The 16,106-nt window shown below is 36.7% G+C and overlaps 1 protein-coding gene across 13 annotated transcripts in view; it reads right to left on the bottom strand.

Moving 5' to 3' along the window:
* DMD (dystrophin) overlaps positions 1-16,106 on the bottom strand; it is a 1,276,803-nt gene that overhangs the window by 360,331 nt on the left and 900,366 nt on the right. For all 13 annotated transcript variants that reach the window (XM_080377714.1, XM_080377711.1, XM_080377709.1 and 10 more), the window contains one exon: positions 3,480-3,581. In XM_080377714.1, coding sequence (XP_080233840.1) covers positions 3,480-3,581 — 102 coding nt within the window. The remainder of the gene's footprint in view (positions 1-3,479; positions 3,582-16,106) is intronic.

Genomic DNA, 16,106 nt, shown 5'->3' with positions numbered 1-16,106 from the left:
ATTTCCTTTAAATGTCAGCACTGGTGCAATTTAAGTGAGGTTAACATTCCTACATGAACTAATCTCATTGACAGCACTAAAAGTAGATAGAGAGAAATGATGTAGTCTTTTAAATGCAAGACTGAAGACAATGAAAATTAGTTCCTCACTACTTACTCTCCCACCCAATACGAGAAAGGACAAATTGAGTGCTGTGGCAAGGGACCTACAGCTCTTCCGCTGCCAGAGAAATCCTTTCCTGAATAAACTGTTCTGTTTAAGTGCTGTTAATGATGAGATTGTGGCTTAGGTTCTTTCTATTGCCACTGTCACCAACAGTAATCTCTCCCTCCCCACCTGCAAAAGCTTTACAGAAACATATTTCAAAAGCATGAAATCCATTTTATGAAAGTAAATAGGTCTGATTATTAAACTGCTAGTGCTTAAAGGATCACACATCCCATTCTTGACTCTAGAATCAGCATAAACTAGGTTTTCACTTGCCAACAAATATATTTTTTAGAGCCCTGCATTGCAAAATTCCATGTTAGTGTGCTCAGTGAAGGTGTGAAAATATACTTATTTCAGTGGCATAACTATGAGATAAGATTAAGTATGTGTCAATATAATACCATGGGATATAATTCACATTCAAAACACTGTAATGACAGTATATTATAAAGGTTGCAAAGATAAACAGCTAAACATTAGGAAACGCTAGCATAACATCAAGTATTGATTTAGATACAATGCACATAACTACACTAATATCTTTAAATCTCTGACACATTTCCCAGTACAGGAGAGGCTTGCAGTGTGAATGAATCTATAGGACCTCTAATTCATTTATTGAAAAGAATGAGATGATTTGTGGTGAATTAAGGAAATCAGAGAGAAAAAAAAAGGAAGCTAAGACAAAGGTGCCTCAGAGAACTAAATAATCTACAAAGCTGTCAAGCGATGTTATGCAAGTAATTAATGTTTTTAAATAAGCCATGAATTTTATCTCTTTTTCTGTGCCACAAACTCAACAAGGAGCATGACTATAAGTATTTAATTGCTGCACACACTGTAAGTGGTATCCATATCGTGTACTGAATTAGTCAGGGTTCAGCGTAAACTAAGACCGCCACAGCAGCTTTAATTCAAGAACTTGCTAAAACTTAGAATGCTTAACTTTGCAGCATTGCTACTATCTTTTCAAAAACACTTCAATCTGAGTACAAATTATTTCTGCTTCCAGAAAATAGCTTTTGTGTAGAAAATTAATTTGACATTTTCTGAAAAGTTTATATTGGAACATATAAATAGCAGACAGTGCTGCTGAAAGTTAGTTATCAAGAACGATGACAGAAGAGCAGCTTAGTATAAATGGGTGGAAACCTACATCATCAAGAAAGCAACCGAACAGTCCTGACAGTATATATTCACTGGTTTATGACTGATTGTACAAGACAGACAAGTGAACCAGAAATTAACTTCACAGGTCGTTCAATTAACCAAACTATAGAATGTAATGAAAACAGTAAAATGTGATTAAAGATGGACTAGAAATTGAATACTCACTACTTCACAAGTAGTTACTAATTTCCTTACAGACACATTTTATAATGTCATTGTCAAAACTACGACTCAAGGAACATCATAATCTTTATTTAAAGAGTTATCTTGTTCCAGTAAATCTGGTAGAAATTGGCAGTTTTCAGTGTCTTTGATGTGAACACTTAAAAGAAATAGACACAGAATATAATTCTATGTCAGAAGTTTGGCCTAAACAGAATCATTTCACACCATTTATACTTCTGTCAGTGCTACATAAAACAAGTACTAGTTGTTCTTCTTGAAAATGCCAACATTCACTCTGCAATGATTTATATACAATTACAGAAATCTAGAAAGCCAAAACTTCTAGCTTTCTGTTGCTTCAGGTGCTTTGTTTGTTAAAATGTGGAGTAAAATCCCCTAAGACTGAAGCTGAAATAATACAAAATGAGTAAACACAGAGTGATTTTCGTTCCATCATCCATTCAGTTTGCAGATGACATTTTTCAGTTCCCAACAATAGTGCTGCATTAGCCAAGGAAAACACATAACACAGAGTTAAGAGGTTTTTTTTCTGCTCATTCTCATTGTCACGCTACTTTTAAGTCACCTTAAGTCTACCTCTTTTAGTGTTTTATTACTGTTTGGGAGAACTGATCATTAAAAAAAAAAAAAAGGGGGATATAGAAGGAGAAAATAACTCTTAAGGATTTCTATTCAGAAAAGAAGAAATGGAACTCATCATTCTTAAATATGTATTCATTTCTAAAGTGGAGATAAATGCATTCATGTGCGCCTGTGAATGGAAATCTGCTGGTGGGATTTATAAGTAATTTAAAGGAAAGTTGGTAAAAGTAGGAAAATAATGCTCCTAATATAGTGACTAAATAGAGATGGAAAACCAAAAAATTCACTGTAGAGGTCACCCACAGACATTCTAACTTTTTGAGGAAACCTTTTACTGTAAAATGAGGTTATTGTGTGCTGTAGGTTTGGAAAAGCGCTAAATACAAAGACAAAGTTTACTGTCTGCCCAGTCAGAAGCAATTACAATAGACACTTAGTGTAATCAACAAGCCATTATTGCAGTTTCTGGGAACTCTTCATCATCATGTTCACAGTTACTTTATTAGCAGTTACGAAACAAGAAAATAGATTAAGCTCTGGTTGATATGGTAGTTACCTTACTAGTTTGGCCTCCCACTCCAAAAGCAGCTGAAACTCACATGGGAGGCTGCTAGCTGGTTATTTTCTGCTGCAAGATTCTACAGCATGGAAAATGATACTCTAGTCTCAGTGAACATCTACACAGTCTTTAGGAAACAGTGTAGAATATCCCTTTCAAATGGATTTGTACGCTGCAGAAAAAGTATTTAATGCCACACTTTTCTAAAAAAGAAGTGTTGTGAGGCATTAGCCTTATTAATAATGTATTCTCTGCTCAAAATAAAAAAAAAAAGTCATTCATTCTATGTGAATTTTGGCAGAGAAACTGAGTGGGAAAGTTATATTATTACTAGGTCTTCTTTCCTTCAAAATGGAAAAAAAAATAAAGGAAGGAGCCCCCTTTATCACTTGACTCTTACCTTTTCTAGAAAACATGTTCATTATTTTAATTGACAAAATTTCTGAAAGAGAAATTCAAAATAAGGAAGTTTAAAAACATGTTATATGATGCCATTAGTTAGGCACCAAAAATTACATTTGCTTTCAATACGGATTACTCCTGAAGAGGTACAACAACTTTAATATCAAAAATAATATCCCCATCACATATGCAAAAATTTTCTAGCTGGGAACATTGAATTTCTTTTGGCTGTGCTATCACAGAACAGAACAAATGCCGTTTGCCAAGTTAATTCACTGATTTTAAACAGAGCACATCAAGGACAAGTGTACAACATGGGAAGCATAACCCATTACACAGTAATGGATATTGCTAAAGGTTGCTTCATTACCTTTACTGGATGAGTGGCTGGTTTTTCCTTATATAAATGACACCCTTTAGACAAAACCTCTTCCACATTCGGCTGTTTAGCCTGCACTGCTGCTTCGGTTTCCTGAAAAATAAAAACACATGCAGTGTAGATTAACCACAGCATAAGCAATAAGATTGAAAAGTCCTAAAGCTCCATGGGAAGCCATAAAACACAAGTAGATTAGTTTCTGCTCAGGATTGGTTTCTGGGAAAACTTACGGAGAGTAGCAGCTAAGGAGAAAGAGGGTCACCAGAGAAAACAAAAGCAAAGAGGGATGGAAAAGAGTAATGCTAGCAAAATAAACTGCGATAGGTCCCTTCATCCTGAAGGTTTCAAAAAATGATTACAAACCTAACACAAATTCCTATTAGGAAAGACAGGCGTCAAAAATCTTATTTAAGCAGCTCTGTCTTTTTGTCTGGTTTAAACTACCAGCAGATTGAAAGTGCACTGGTTAAATCATTTTGTTTATACAGTACATGGCATTAAAAGTGTATCATAAAATGCAATAATGATACTGAATTTAGGAAGATTAAAAAAATTCATTGAAAACTACTATTACTAGTAGCAAACTAGTACTTATCTAGTGAAACATTTATACTAACAAATTAAAACCAAAAGCACAGTAGCAGTGACAGTTCCTAAAGGTGCGGGGAGGTACCTACCATTAGAAATGACACCCTACCAAACTAGCAATAGCATATTCTCTATCAATTTTCTTTTCTAATCTGGAAAGGTGTAATGTGCTGAAATAAGGCAACTCCAAGAAACCCTTCTGAACATACAGCAGCTTCATTTCAGCAGGCACTGATCAAATAAGTAATGGGTGAAGCACTACATGTAGGTAATTATAAGAAGAAAAAAAAACCTCAAAAAATACCCCAAAAACCAACAACACTGAAAAGTGTAAAAGAAGAGATAAACCACACCTAGAGTTCCATGACTTACATTGTTTTCATTTATCAAGTGATAGAAATAAAAATAAACCAAACAAGAAAAACCACCAAACAAATCCCAAATTATCTGAGATGCCAAAATTAACTGGTTGGTTTGTTTTTGTTTTCTTTCTCCACTTTTCTCCCACCTATTTTATAGCTTGATTACCTTGTCCTAACCAATATAACAGACTATCCACTGACTCTCCAACTTGATTTGCTGTCCACAGTCCCAGTTATCATTAGTGTGACAGCAGACAAGATTGTGTGCCAGCCTTGTCACTATCTGATCTGACACATCATTTTATTGGCACAAATCTGCTATTCTTTGCTCTGCAATAAACTTGTTGAAATCTATGTAATTTTCAGTCTAAGAAAGGGGCCATTTTGCTCCTCTGTTTCAACTCAACATAAAAAACATGTCTATATAGCTGCCTGAAATTTTATGTGCAAAACTTTATGGACAATCAGTAAAAATAAAAAAGTGTTCATAAATTCACTATCATCTCCCATTTTTCTTTTCAAATATTGTTTATACATAGCAAATGAATTGAATTAAATCTTGTCTGATTTCTTGCAATTATTTGAAACATTTGCATTTAATTGCTTTTTATTATGCATTTCAATATTAATGATATAACTGTAAGGACTCATAAAGAATGAGCACTGAAAAGCAATGAATTGCAAAATTGGGATATTGGGGGGGAGGGGGAGTTGATTAACCTGTAGATTTAACTCATTAAAGTCCTATTTTCTTCCTGTTTCCATACTAAGTTCACTTTCTGCTTCCCTACTCACCACATAAAGAAAAAATAATTATCAAGGGGTGTTAATGAAGAAGGTATATTTGTGTCTATCTTTATGAAAAATAACCATTTTAATATTTGTTTCTTTAGATTTTATTTTTTTAAAAACTAAGCCATCTGCAGTATTTTGCCAATATTTTGTATTGTGTTATTTACGTGTGTCAAATACTTATTTCATAGCAGTGCCAAGTATTGTAAAAAATTCTGTAACAGGGAAAACATGTTATAAGGCCCTGCAGAGTCCAAGAACATGAAGATCACTGTGGGCGCACTGACACTGCTGGTGTAACCTGCAGCATGGATGCGCTTTTGAAGTGGATCTCTCAATCTTCCCCATTCACTGGGCTCTGGTTTCCACCATGGGCTGGTCTGGGAGCACACAAATTGGTTTCAGGCTGTAACCAGCATAGAAGGTACGCTCTAGGGGGGCACCTAACAGCCCCAGGCCCTGAGGGCACCCCCAGCCCTGCCTGCCCCTGCCCACTTCCCCATCACCTCCAGGACACCCCTCACCTGCCCACAGCCCAGGACCCCATGTCAGCCTCACTGGGGCCATCACTCCATGCCCCAGCAACACCACAGCAGGGCTGGTCTCCAGCTCCCCACAGCCCGTCACTGCCCGGCCATGGGCACCACTGAGCTGGACCCATCCACAGGCTGTTTCCCATCCCCAGGGAGGTGCCAGCTGTCCAGGGTGGGGGCTGCCCTGGTGCTCCTGGCTGCCCTGCTCCTGGCTGGGCAATGGGATGGGCCCAGGCTGCCAGGCCCTGCCTTGAAGACCCCTCAAGGTGAGCCCTCTGATGGCCGTGGCCCACAGGTGGCCACCAGCCCTACAGGGCCCCAGCAGCTGTAACAAGGACTGAGCGAACCTGAGCACTTACTGGTGCCTCCCAGGTCATCTGCACCACTTCCCCTTACCATTTTCTAGACTCGAGGAAAAGCAGAGGGTCTTTCAGGAGCTTCTCTTAAGCTTTGTCATGTATTTAATCTGACTAGGTTTGTAATAACAACCATTATCAGTCAAGTTCCACCACCAGGAATTGAAAATTCAAACCCAGAAGAACCTTGCTAGGAAAGGTGCTACAGACTAATTAAAAGGACAAGTAATAACAGGAGTTACTACTCAGGTTCTGTAGCTGTAACAACATTTGGTTTCTCAGTATTTATTTGTAGTCTGCCTTCTATACTGAAATTTGAATTGTGATTTACCATACGCACACATACAAATAGGCTAATTTGCCTTTTAAAATTAAGGACAAAAAAGGAAAATGAATGACTGGTGGTACAATGCAAATCCACATTCTGCAGAAAAGAAGAAAGCATTAAATGATTCTTTTCATTGTCAGTATTTTATACTAATACTAGTTAGTATACACAACACATAAAACCAAAGATAGCCCATTTCTACATATTATATAAACATTTGAAAAGGGTTTTTTAATGCATTCAAAAGGTATTTGTTCTTTATAGATAGAATACAGGTATCATTTTCCATAGCCAGGTAACAGAAACATAATATATTTAGCTGTTAAATCACCAATTCCTTCTGCTCTACAATTTTCTGGAGTTACATGAACTAACCTTCTGTAATCTGATCTTTCAAAATCAATGCCCTTGACCTAAACTGAAATGCATTGTGCAAGTCTATCCAATATAGCATGGTGCTTCATTTGAGATTTATGTGGAAATAAAAAAAGAGGTAAGAGTCCAGGGGAAAAAGAAGTACTCAATATCTTGTCATTCACTTGGACACCACTGAAATTAACACATACCTTCTTTGTTAGAGCAGCGACTACTTTTTGATTGTTGCTCATTAATGCCAATGTCATTTAAAAACATCACAAAATGATTTTACATAAGCGCACACCTGACATTAAATTGCTGCAATAACTTTGAGGGAGATCTTTGCCCAGTTCTCTGCCTGATGGGATAGCCCCTTGATGAATTCTGCCCAGTGAGCAAGTTTCCAGCAATTTCAAATCCATTTGCTAGGTGACACTCTTTTAATACATGTCAACAGCAAGAAAGTAGTTTCAGGATACTGCTCCATCATTCAGTTCCCAAAGTGAACAAAAAGGTAACAACTGTGACATGGCCTCCGATGGTTCGCTTACAGCAGAGACCCCGTTATTATCTAGGCTATGCAGGATCCGGGTGAATAACATCATCCCAGAGCTGGGCCTGACATCTGCTCTTGATTGCCCAGGCCAGGCTACTACTAAAGCTCATAAGAGTTGTCCATGATCATGTCCATCGGTTTTTAGAGAATGCCAAACCCATCACTTTTAAAAGTCCAGATTCAAGATCACTGACTCCTCTGCCACACTCACTCTGCTTGCTGCGGGAGGGCGGCTGTGGGGCGGGTGCAGCACTGTCTCTGGGAGACAGAGCTGACTCTACTGGAATTGCACAATTTATGAACTGCCTGTGAAAGGAATCGTAGTGCTGCTTCTGGGCTGGGTGATGAATATGCTAATTAAACATTTCACACATATGGCAAATTAAAATAAATCATCATTGGAAACTGCTGTTTCTCAAACATGCATATACAACAAGAATCAGAGGCCACCTTTTTTCCATGACATACCATTTATGAATTTTCAGTGGTGTTAAAATAGTGCATCCAAACTGATGAAAGCCTACTGCTGAATAAGCCACACTGGCTTCTGCATTTCTAACAACATGTCAGTTCAACCTGCTGAACAAATTTACAGGCTGAAAAAGTGGCAGGGACTTGTCTACAGCCCCATATGGACTATGAAAGTCTGTTGATATAGCTCAGAACTTAGAAAATTCATATTCCCTAGCTGAAACCAATATATTGACTAAACCTCTGGTGCGTATGCTAATGGAAGAGAAAGTTTGATGGCTTGGCATATGTTATTTCAAGAGATGGTAGCTATCCTAGCAGACACAGACAGGCTGTTTGACATATGCTGCACATAACTTGGAGGCCCAGGCAACCATCTATAAAAGTATCTGCAACATTTCAGACTGCGTATTGGTCTATATTAGGAATCACAAGCACTGATTCACCTTCTCTAATAATGCTGGTAAAACTTTTGGGATTGGTTTCCCACTAAGATTGTGTCCATGGGATATTTTCTGCAGGGACAGCAGGAGAAGTTCAAGTGATTAAACCTGTGTCTTCATGGCGAAGTGCAATGCAAAAGTGGAAATTTAATTACAACCTTCAAATACAAAAATATCACTTTGAAATTAATATAGTGAGTTGTTTTAAAAGTCATGACTTCTTTTTATCAAGATGGTTCATTACATGACGATTAAAGAAGATAATTTATTCACAGGAAAACAGAGGCATTAAGCAATTTCCCTTCACTTTACTGATCAAGACAAGTCAGTGATGTATAACAAGCAAATATACTAAATCAAAAATCTAAAATAATTTGGAGACTTTTAATGTCAAAAAGACTTTTTCAAAATAATTAGATACAAATCCTCATACATATTTGACTTGATAACAGAAAATTACATCTAATTATGTTTTTCTTGTCCTTTAGAGATGAGGGAGAGTGTAACTTGTAACATTTTCTTATTCATGCTCACAAGAAGTTCCAGCAAGGTTCCATGAAATATTCATGCCTATCTTTCAGGTTACCATTCCCAGATATTTTAGGGAAAAAGCTGGAAATAAATGGTGAGGTTCTGAATGCCTCATTTTTTCCTCACAAGTAAAAGGGAGTGGATAGAAAACGTGAATATATTCCCATCTTCAAGAAATCTGGTTCTAAATAAGCAACCTCACTTTTCCTTTTGACTCAGCCTTGCACATTTCCATTCATGGAGCAGACTAACAAGCTAAATCACCACAAAGAGTGGTATGAGAAAACTTAATTAAAATACATCAAAGTGCAACTACACCACAGTGAGCACCAAATCTTGATCGTAGGTCAGACAATACAGTCAATGGCGTTCTTGGTGTTCACTTTAGATATCTTTACAATATTATTAGAATATATCCAAGACATACTATTATTAACAGTTCTGTGGCCATATTGAGGTGGCACCTAATACACTGGGGGAAAAACACAGTTCCCAGTATTTAAACTTCCTGAATAAAGTCTTTAATTAATCTTGACAAAATTCAAGGAGAGGAAAGCTTGTACCTCTGCTTTTTTCAACATAACAGATGAAAAGGTTTGATAACTTCCTGTATTTTACCTATCTTACTAGAAAAAAAAATTCTGTGATTATCTACAGAATTTAACTTCACCTCCATGTCTTAGGGCTTTATTAAAATAAAAAAAAAAAAAACAAACAAACAACAAACAAACAAACAAAAAACCAAAAAAAACCCAACCCAACCAACCAACCCCCCCCAACCCCCCCCCCCCCAAAAAAAAAAGGCGCCAAACCCAAGTAATTAAATTTGAAGACTCTTCCATTAGTGGCCTGGGTTGATGCTTAATGTAAAACTGCTTTAGCACTGAAAACATTCTGTAACTAGTAGACAAGCAATTTTATACACTTGTCTCTAAAAATGCCATTATGAGTAAATAAGATAACCATTCTTTCCCCCATTACTTTAAATGACTGATTTTTTAAATGTTTGATACTTGAAATATGATCCCAAGGCAGTGTTAGAAGCTATCTTCATGGGGAAAATAGTATTGTGAGATTCATCCAGCTTTTTGAAGTAAAGTGGGCAAAATAGAGTAATCTGATTTTAATGAGAGACTGGAAAATTGATACAACTATAACTCTTGACCTATGTGAATAATTTTTGAGATACTTTAGAGGAGAAAATTATTTCATGGACAAGTGCACTACATGAAGGACCTCTTCCTTCTAAAAGTTTAACAATTCAATTTTAGAGTTCATAACTACTTTATAAACCTATGATTGCAGCCTTTGTGCAGTTTGTGAAATATTTAGACACTGTGTCTATTCAGATTTGGTGGTGTTTTTCATCATCCTGCTCCCTGTAATACATCTTATTCTTGGTACTGGAAAAGAGAAGGGAGAAAAAGAAAAAAAAAAAAAAAAAAAAAAGAAAAGGAAGTCCTCAGCAATGAAATGGAACTAAGAAGATCCCAAATTTTAAGCCATGCAAATTATGTCTGAATTAGCAATCGCCACTGCTCTGCAGAGGTGAAAGGATGTTTTTTTCCAAAGCACGTTTTCCTGATGGCTACCAGAAATTTGTAAGCTTCTCTGTACATCTAGAGGGGATGAAATATAGTATTTTTTTTTCCCCCACGCAGAGAAATCAGTATCTATCCATTGCAGCTGTCTGTCCTGAAAAGGAAATTTCCTGGATGTACTGAAGATAAATGAAAATATTAGCTGTAAAGAAACGGCCTGCAGATAAGGTATATGAAAAGAATTTGGCTATGGTGGTCATATACTGATAAAGTACTGTTAATCATCCAGTTGGACTATGGAAAAGACCCAGCAAGAAGAATTCTTTGAGATTGGATATGATTCAGAATATTTTATTTTGAGGCTGGACAGGACACAGGATGAAACAGCTGCTCCTGTTCCACCTAGACTGCAGACCCTGTCTTAGTTCCAGTGCATAATATAAAAGAGATAATAACAAACCCAGGAGAACTGACAGAGAAGAAGGAAATCTGGCAGAAAAACATAATGAAAAATTCTTGTGAGAAAATAAGGGAAGTCACAATGATTTTACAAGCTCTTTCCCAGTAATGTGCTCTTTTAGATGCTGAAGGATAGCAGTTTAAGAGGAAGAAAAATTACTTGGAATGATGCAGTAGCAGATATGGACTACTACCATAAGCATCTTGACTGGCAAGTGAAATTTGGTGATAATTATAAAAATATTAAGTCATAGAAATTGTTTTATTTCTTCTTGTAAACAGCAAAGAAAGAAATCAGAATTTCTTCTCTCTTATTGCAAATGATGACAGTTCCATTCAATAAACTAAACCAACAGCCACAGCACAGATTTACATGGTACTGGGTATTGCCAGAATGAAGTTAATTTTCTTCAGGGCAGCCTGTATGGCACTATATTTTTCATTTACAGTGAGAACAGTGCTGATAATACAGAGATGTTTTAGCTGTTGCTGAGGAGTGCTTACGGAGTGCTAAGGTCTTCTCTGTTTTTCATGCTGCCCTGCCAGCAAACAGGCTGGGGGTGCACAAGAAGCTGGCAAGGGGACACCACTAGGACAGCTGACCCCAACTGACCAAAGGGCTTTCCCATACCATATGATGTCATGCTAAGCCATAAAAGCTGTGGGGAAGGAGGAAGGGGAGACATTTGATGTTAAGGAGTTGGTCTTCCCAAGTAACTACTCTGTGTCAAAGCCCGGCTTTCCTGGAGATGGATGAACACCTGCCTGCCGACGGGAAGCAGTGAATTAATTTCTTATTCTGCTTTGCTTGTGCGGGCAGGTTTTCTTTGCCTTTTGAACTGTCTTTGTCTCAATCTGTGAGTTTTCTCACTTTTGCTCTTCTGATTCTCTGTCCCATCCCACTGGGGTTGATGAGTAAGCGAGCGGCTGTGTGGGGCTGAGCTGCCTGCCAGGGTTAACCTGCTGCAATTGTTTAGAAAGTATTGCCACCACCAATAACCATCTTTTGGTGTAGAATCTGTCATATATAAGAGGGTGACTCTCTTTACAAGATTATCACACAAGAATTAAGCTTTACAGCACTATGTCAAATATCTCAAAACCACATTTACTTAGAAACATAGCACAAAATCTGCAACAGGATTGTTTTCCACATTATCACTAACTTTAGTGTGAGAAGGAACTATGATTCTTTTAGGCATATGCTTCTATTAAAAAAAACAAAAAAAACCAAAAAAAAACAAAAACAAAAAACCAAGCACTAAAAAAATAAATCAGTTTTTCCTCAAATATCAATCAAATTAATATTGATCAAATAAAACTTATTTAAATATCCACAAGGTACCAAAAATTCATATAATTACCAATGTACAAAACCCCAAGATGATGTACATTCCCTGCCTCTAGTATTTACTACATAGCAATGAATTCTAAGCAAAATAAGCCAAAGCTAACAGGACCTTGTGCGGATATAAGTGTCATTTGTATGGGCTCTTCTTCAGATTCCAGCACTTTAAATTGTACATTGTTTGTAGAGAAAAAGATATAATCTTACAGAAGATAAGTTTCTGTTTAATAAATAACATATTATTATCAAGAAGAAGAATGTCCAAGAGCTTTCATGAATTGTGTTTTGAAGACAGTTTTCTGTTAAGAAAAGAGAATATGAAAAAGAACACAATTGGTGAGAATGTTAAAAAAGATTTTCTGAATAGGAGAGGAAATAACCTATCTCTGAAACATAGCTGCAGTGAAGCAAGCTATAGTTTTGGTATTGACTTCACTAGAGCCTTGGTAAACTGCTCTGTCCTTCCTGTAAATTTCCTCCTGTATTTATTTGCTCATTTATATTAACCACACTTTTCCCTAGGACTCTGAACACTAACTGAGCTGTTATTAATAGTACAAGGAGGAAGCCAAAAGACAAAGTTCAGGTATAGCCTAACTTCCAAGCAACTCACCCATACTTCTAAAAAGCTTATGCTTTAAAAATGAAATCATATCTTGATTTACTAGTCATCCATTATTTCCTACTAAAATTCTACCACACATCAAATACTTGATCACCTTTCATAAATTTTTCGTACCCTGAGACACTGGAACACAGATGAATTTGCAATCCATACTTAAGACTGAAACGTCTGTTACAGATTAAACAATTTACAAGGATTACTCATTGGGAAAGTTTGCCATATTTTCACAAACCATTTGCAGCCAATATTGATTAATATTCTTGCACTTGGAATGAGGATTTTTTAGAAGAGGTTTGGATACAGACTATTTAAAATCTAAATGCTCAAAGCTCACAGAGAAAACACAGAGCAGATTGCTCCTCAAAGTTCCACAAAAAGATATATGGGAAGAGTGATAATTGAGTTATGCACAGAATATCAAGTTCTGGTTTGTATGAGTTGATTAAATTGACATTTCAGATCTTAATAATGCATTGAAAATAGGAGTGGTTTCAATAATCAAACAATATCTCAACATTGGAAGTTTTCACAGTTCAGCCTTTTGCCAAATCATAAACAGATGTCAGAATACAGTGAGATAAATGTCTGAGGCACATATTCTTCATGTGCTCATGTAGACAATTTATACTACCTGTTATTGCATATAAAAACTACTCATCTAAAAAGGTGTTAGCAAAGTGAAGAGGTAAAAGAATCAATAAAGAGTTAAAATCTGACTTATCTGGCCTAGCTTGTCAAGTAGAAACTGGCAAATGAAAGCTGATGGAAGGAAAAATACAGCAATGCCCAGTCAGAGTTTTCATTCTCTTGTGTGGGTGAATTTTCTTTTATTTGTCGAGAATTAGGTTTGCTACTCCTTAGCCATGCTCTTCTTTTATGTTCTAACTGGAGGTTGTCAAGTATATAATGAAGTGATTGACAAGATTTGACAGCTTTCCTATTGTCATTCAGAGCTTGTCAAGGACAAAATCCAAATACAAGTTATTTTTAACAATAAAGAGTTATTTATTTTTTTAAGGATGGCCTATTTTTATCTGCTTAAAATGAACACAATATGCTATTTTTAATATACGGCAAGTGACCACCATGGACAGTAAACAAGTATAAATACTACACCCAGAGACAGTTTGAAGCTTCTTTACCAGTATATGCAAAAATCAAGGTTGTGTAAACCTTGGAAAGGAGGAGAGGACTCAAGTATAGAAGATCACAGAAAGGGTGAGTAAAAACCCAGAAGGTAAGGAGGGAGTAAAGAGAAAAGACTAGGAAACTGAGGAAGCAGGGAGAAAGGACTAGTGAGATAGCAAGAGGATTTGGAGGCAATGTGGATGGACAGAATAAAGTGGGTTTTAATATTGACTGGAGAAGAAGATTTGGAAGGGTCAGCAGGACTTCAGTGGTCTAGAAGTGGAAACAGAAATCTCTGCTTTTTGTCAATTCATTCCCTATCCAGTGTGTCATTCCTCCATCCATTCCTTAAAATGCTGGGACTCACATTTCTCTTCATCGCCTCTGTGTCCTCACCATCTATAGTCACCTACATCTGTTCACAATCCACCTGGAAAACTGTCTTCCAGGGGAAATGGCAGTGCTGAGACTAAAACCTGGAGGAATTCCCAGGAAGCACAGCTTTGACCTTCTCCTGTGCCTGGAGGAGGTACGCTGACTCCTAAGGCTTTTAAGAGGTAGGATGTGGAGGAGCAGGCAATACCCTCTGATCCCCTGTGCCCTCTCCTCAGATCTTTCCTTCAGTCCTGCAAATCCCGAGTTCTCCTGAAGAGGTAAGGAATGCCATCAGCAGACATTTATATAACGTGTAGGATAGGGCTGTCTGTTCAGATTAGAATAGAATATCTCCAGTTCCTCCTTTAACAGCAGGGGAATTGGAATCAAGCTGAGCAATGCAGGCCATTTGATCCCAAAAGAGTAAATCATTGTAATGGCAAAGAATTTGTGGAAGTAAAGCATTAAACTCAAATAACTCCCACATAAATTTATACAGTAGTAACATGCATATTATTAAACTAATATCCAGGAATGCAAAAGAAAAGAACTAAGCACTGTTAGCTAAATGTATCCATTTGCTACACTGTGCAGGGTTTTCAACCAGAAAAATACAGAGATATATGGAATGAGATTGGGTGGATACCTCTATTTTTATTTACTAATAAGAATTTTTCTATGCACCTTTTACATTTGCTGTCATTGTTTTTGTTGTTTGTGTTTGTTTTTTTTTTTAAAAAAAAAAAAGATAAAAGGCAGAGGAGAAAAGATCCTGTTTGACATACACTTTGACTCAAACACCTTAGCCATGGAACTACAATCACAAGACCCGTATGCCTAACAGGTAGTGTTAGCCACAGTGCAGAACACATCTCTGTTGAAAAATTCAAAGGGTGAAATTTAGACAAAGATATACCATCAAAAAGGATTTTTACCAGACACAATAGCACTGTCCATCTGGCCAATTGCTATTGATTTCTTGCACATACAGCCATTGAATCTGTTAACGTTCCACAGATCCAGAGCAGAGCAAAGGCATTTGTCCTGAAGCTGTCTACAATCTTCAACTCCTCACCTCTGGTAAGGAGACTTTGTTTTCATAGGATTATGCAGAACAGGTAATAAATCCCAAAACAATATATATATATATATATATATGTACTGATTGGAAAACCAGGCAAATTGAAAAAGAGAACGACTGAACATGAAATGTCAGTGTTCTGCCCAGTATTGAGTTCTAATTATACAAATACTGGTTGTAACTCTGTATTAGTCCCTTGGATGGACAGATAACCCTATTTTGAAATTATCTATATTTGCTCTTTGGACATTTAAATAAAAACTTAAAATACTTTAGGTGTTGAGTTTATTTTCCAAAATACTGCAAGTTATGCATTTTAGCATTTACTTTTAAAAAATGTACTTAAATTCAGTTCACATAATGAAACTCAGGAGAAATATTTTCAACCTAAAATTCACTTGGGAGGAGATAGCCAAGGAATTTTTTTAAAAATCCAGTATTCAAATGGTTTTCGTAGAAGACTGAGAAAATAAAGTTGGGATACACAGTGTTTCCCTAATTATTTTTGTGCAATATGAGATGATGGCTTTTAGGATTCTCTCACCAATGTGCTTTCTGTTACACTAAAGTTACTGTATGAGAATCAGAGCTAACATGCACCTTATTAAATTATTTCCAAGATTACTTTGTTGGGTGTTTAAACACAGAAGTTACCTATATGCATTTACTTAGAATTTTCTTAACAAGTGCTGATTTGTATTTTCAGGTCACTAGGCTGTAAACATGCTTTTATTTTTAGGTTCC

The sequence above is a fragment of the Falco punctatus genome (genome assembly GCF_963210335.1).
Source record: "Falco punctatus genome assembly, chromosome: 2".
NCBI lineage: Eukaryota > Metazoa > Chordata > Aves > Falconiformes > Falconidae > Falco > Falco punctatus.
This window is presented reverse-complemented; position numbering and strand designations above follow the sequence as displayed.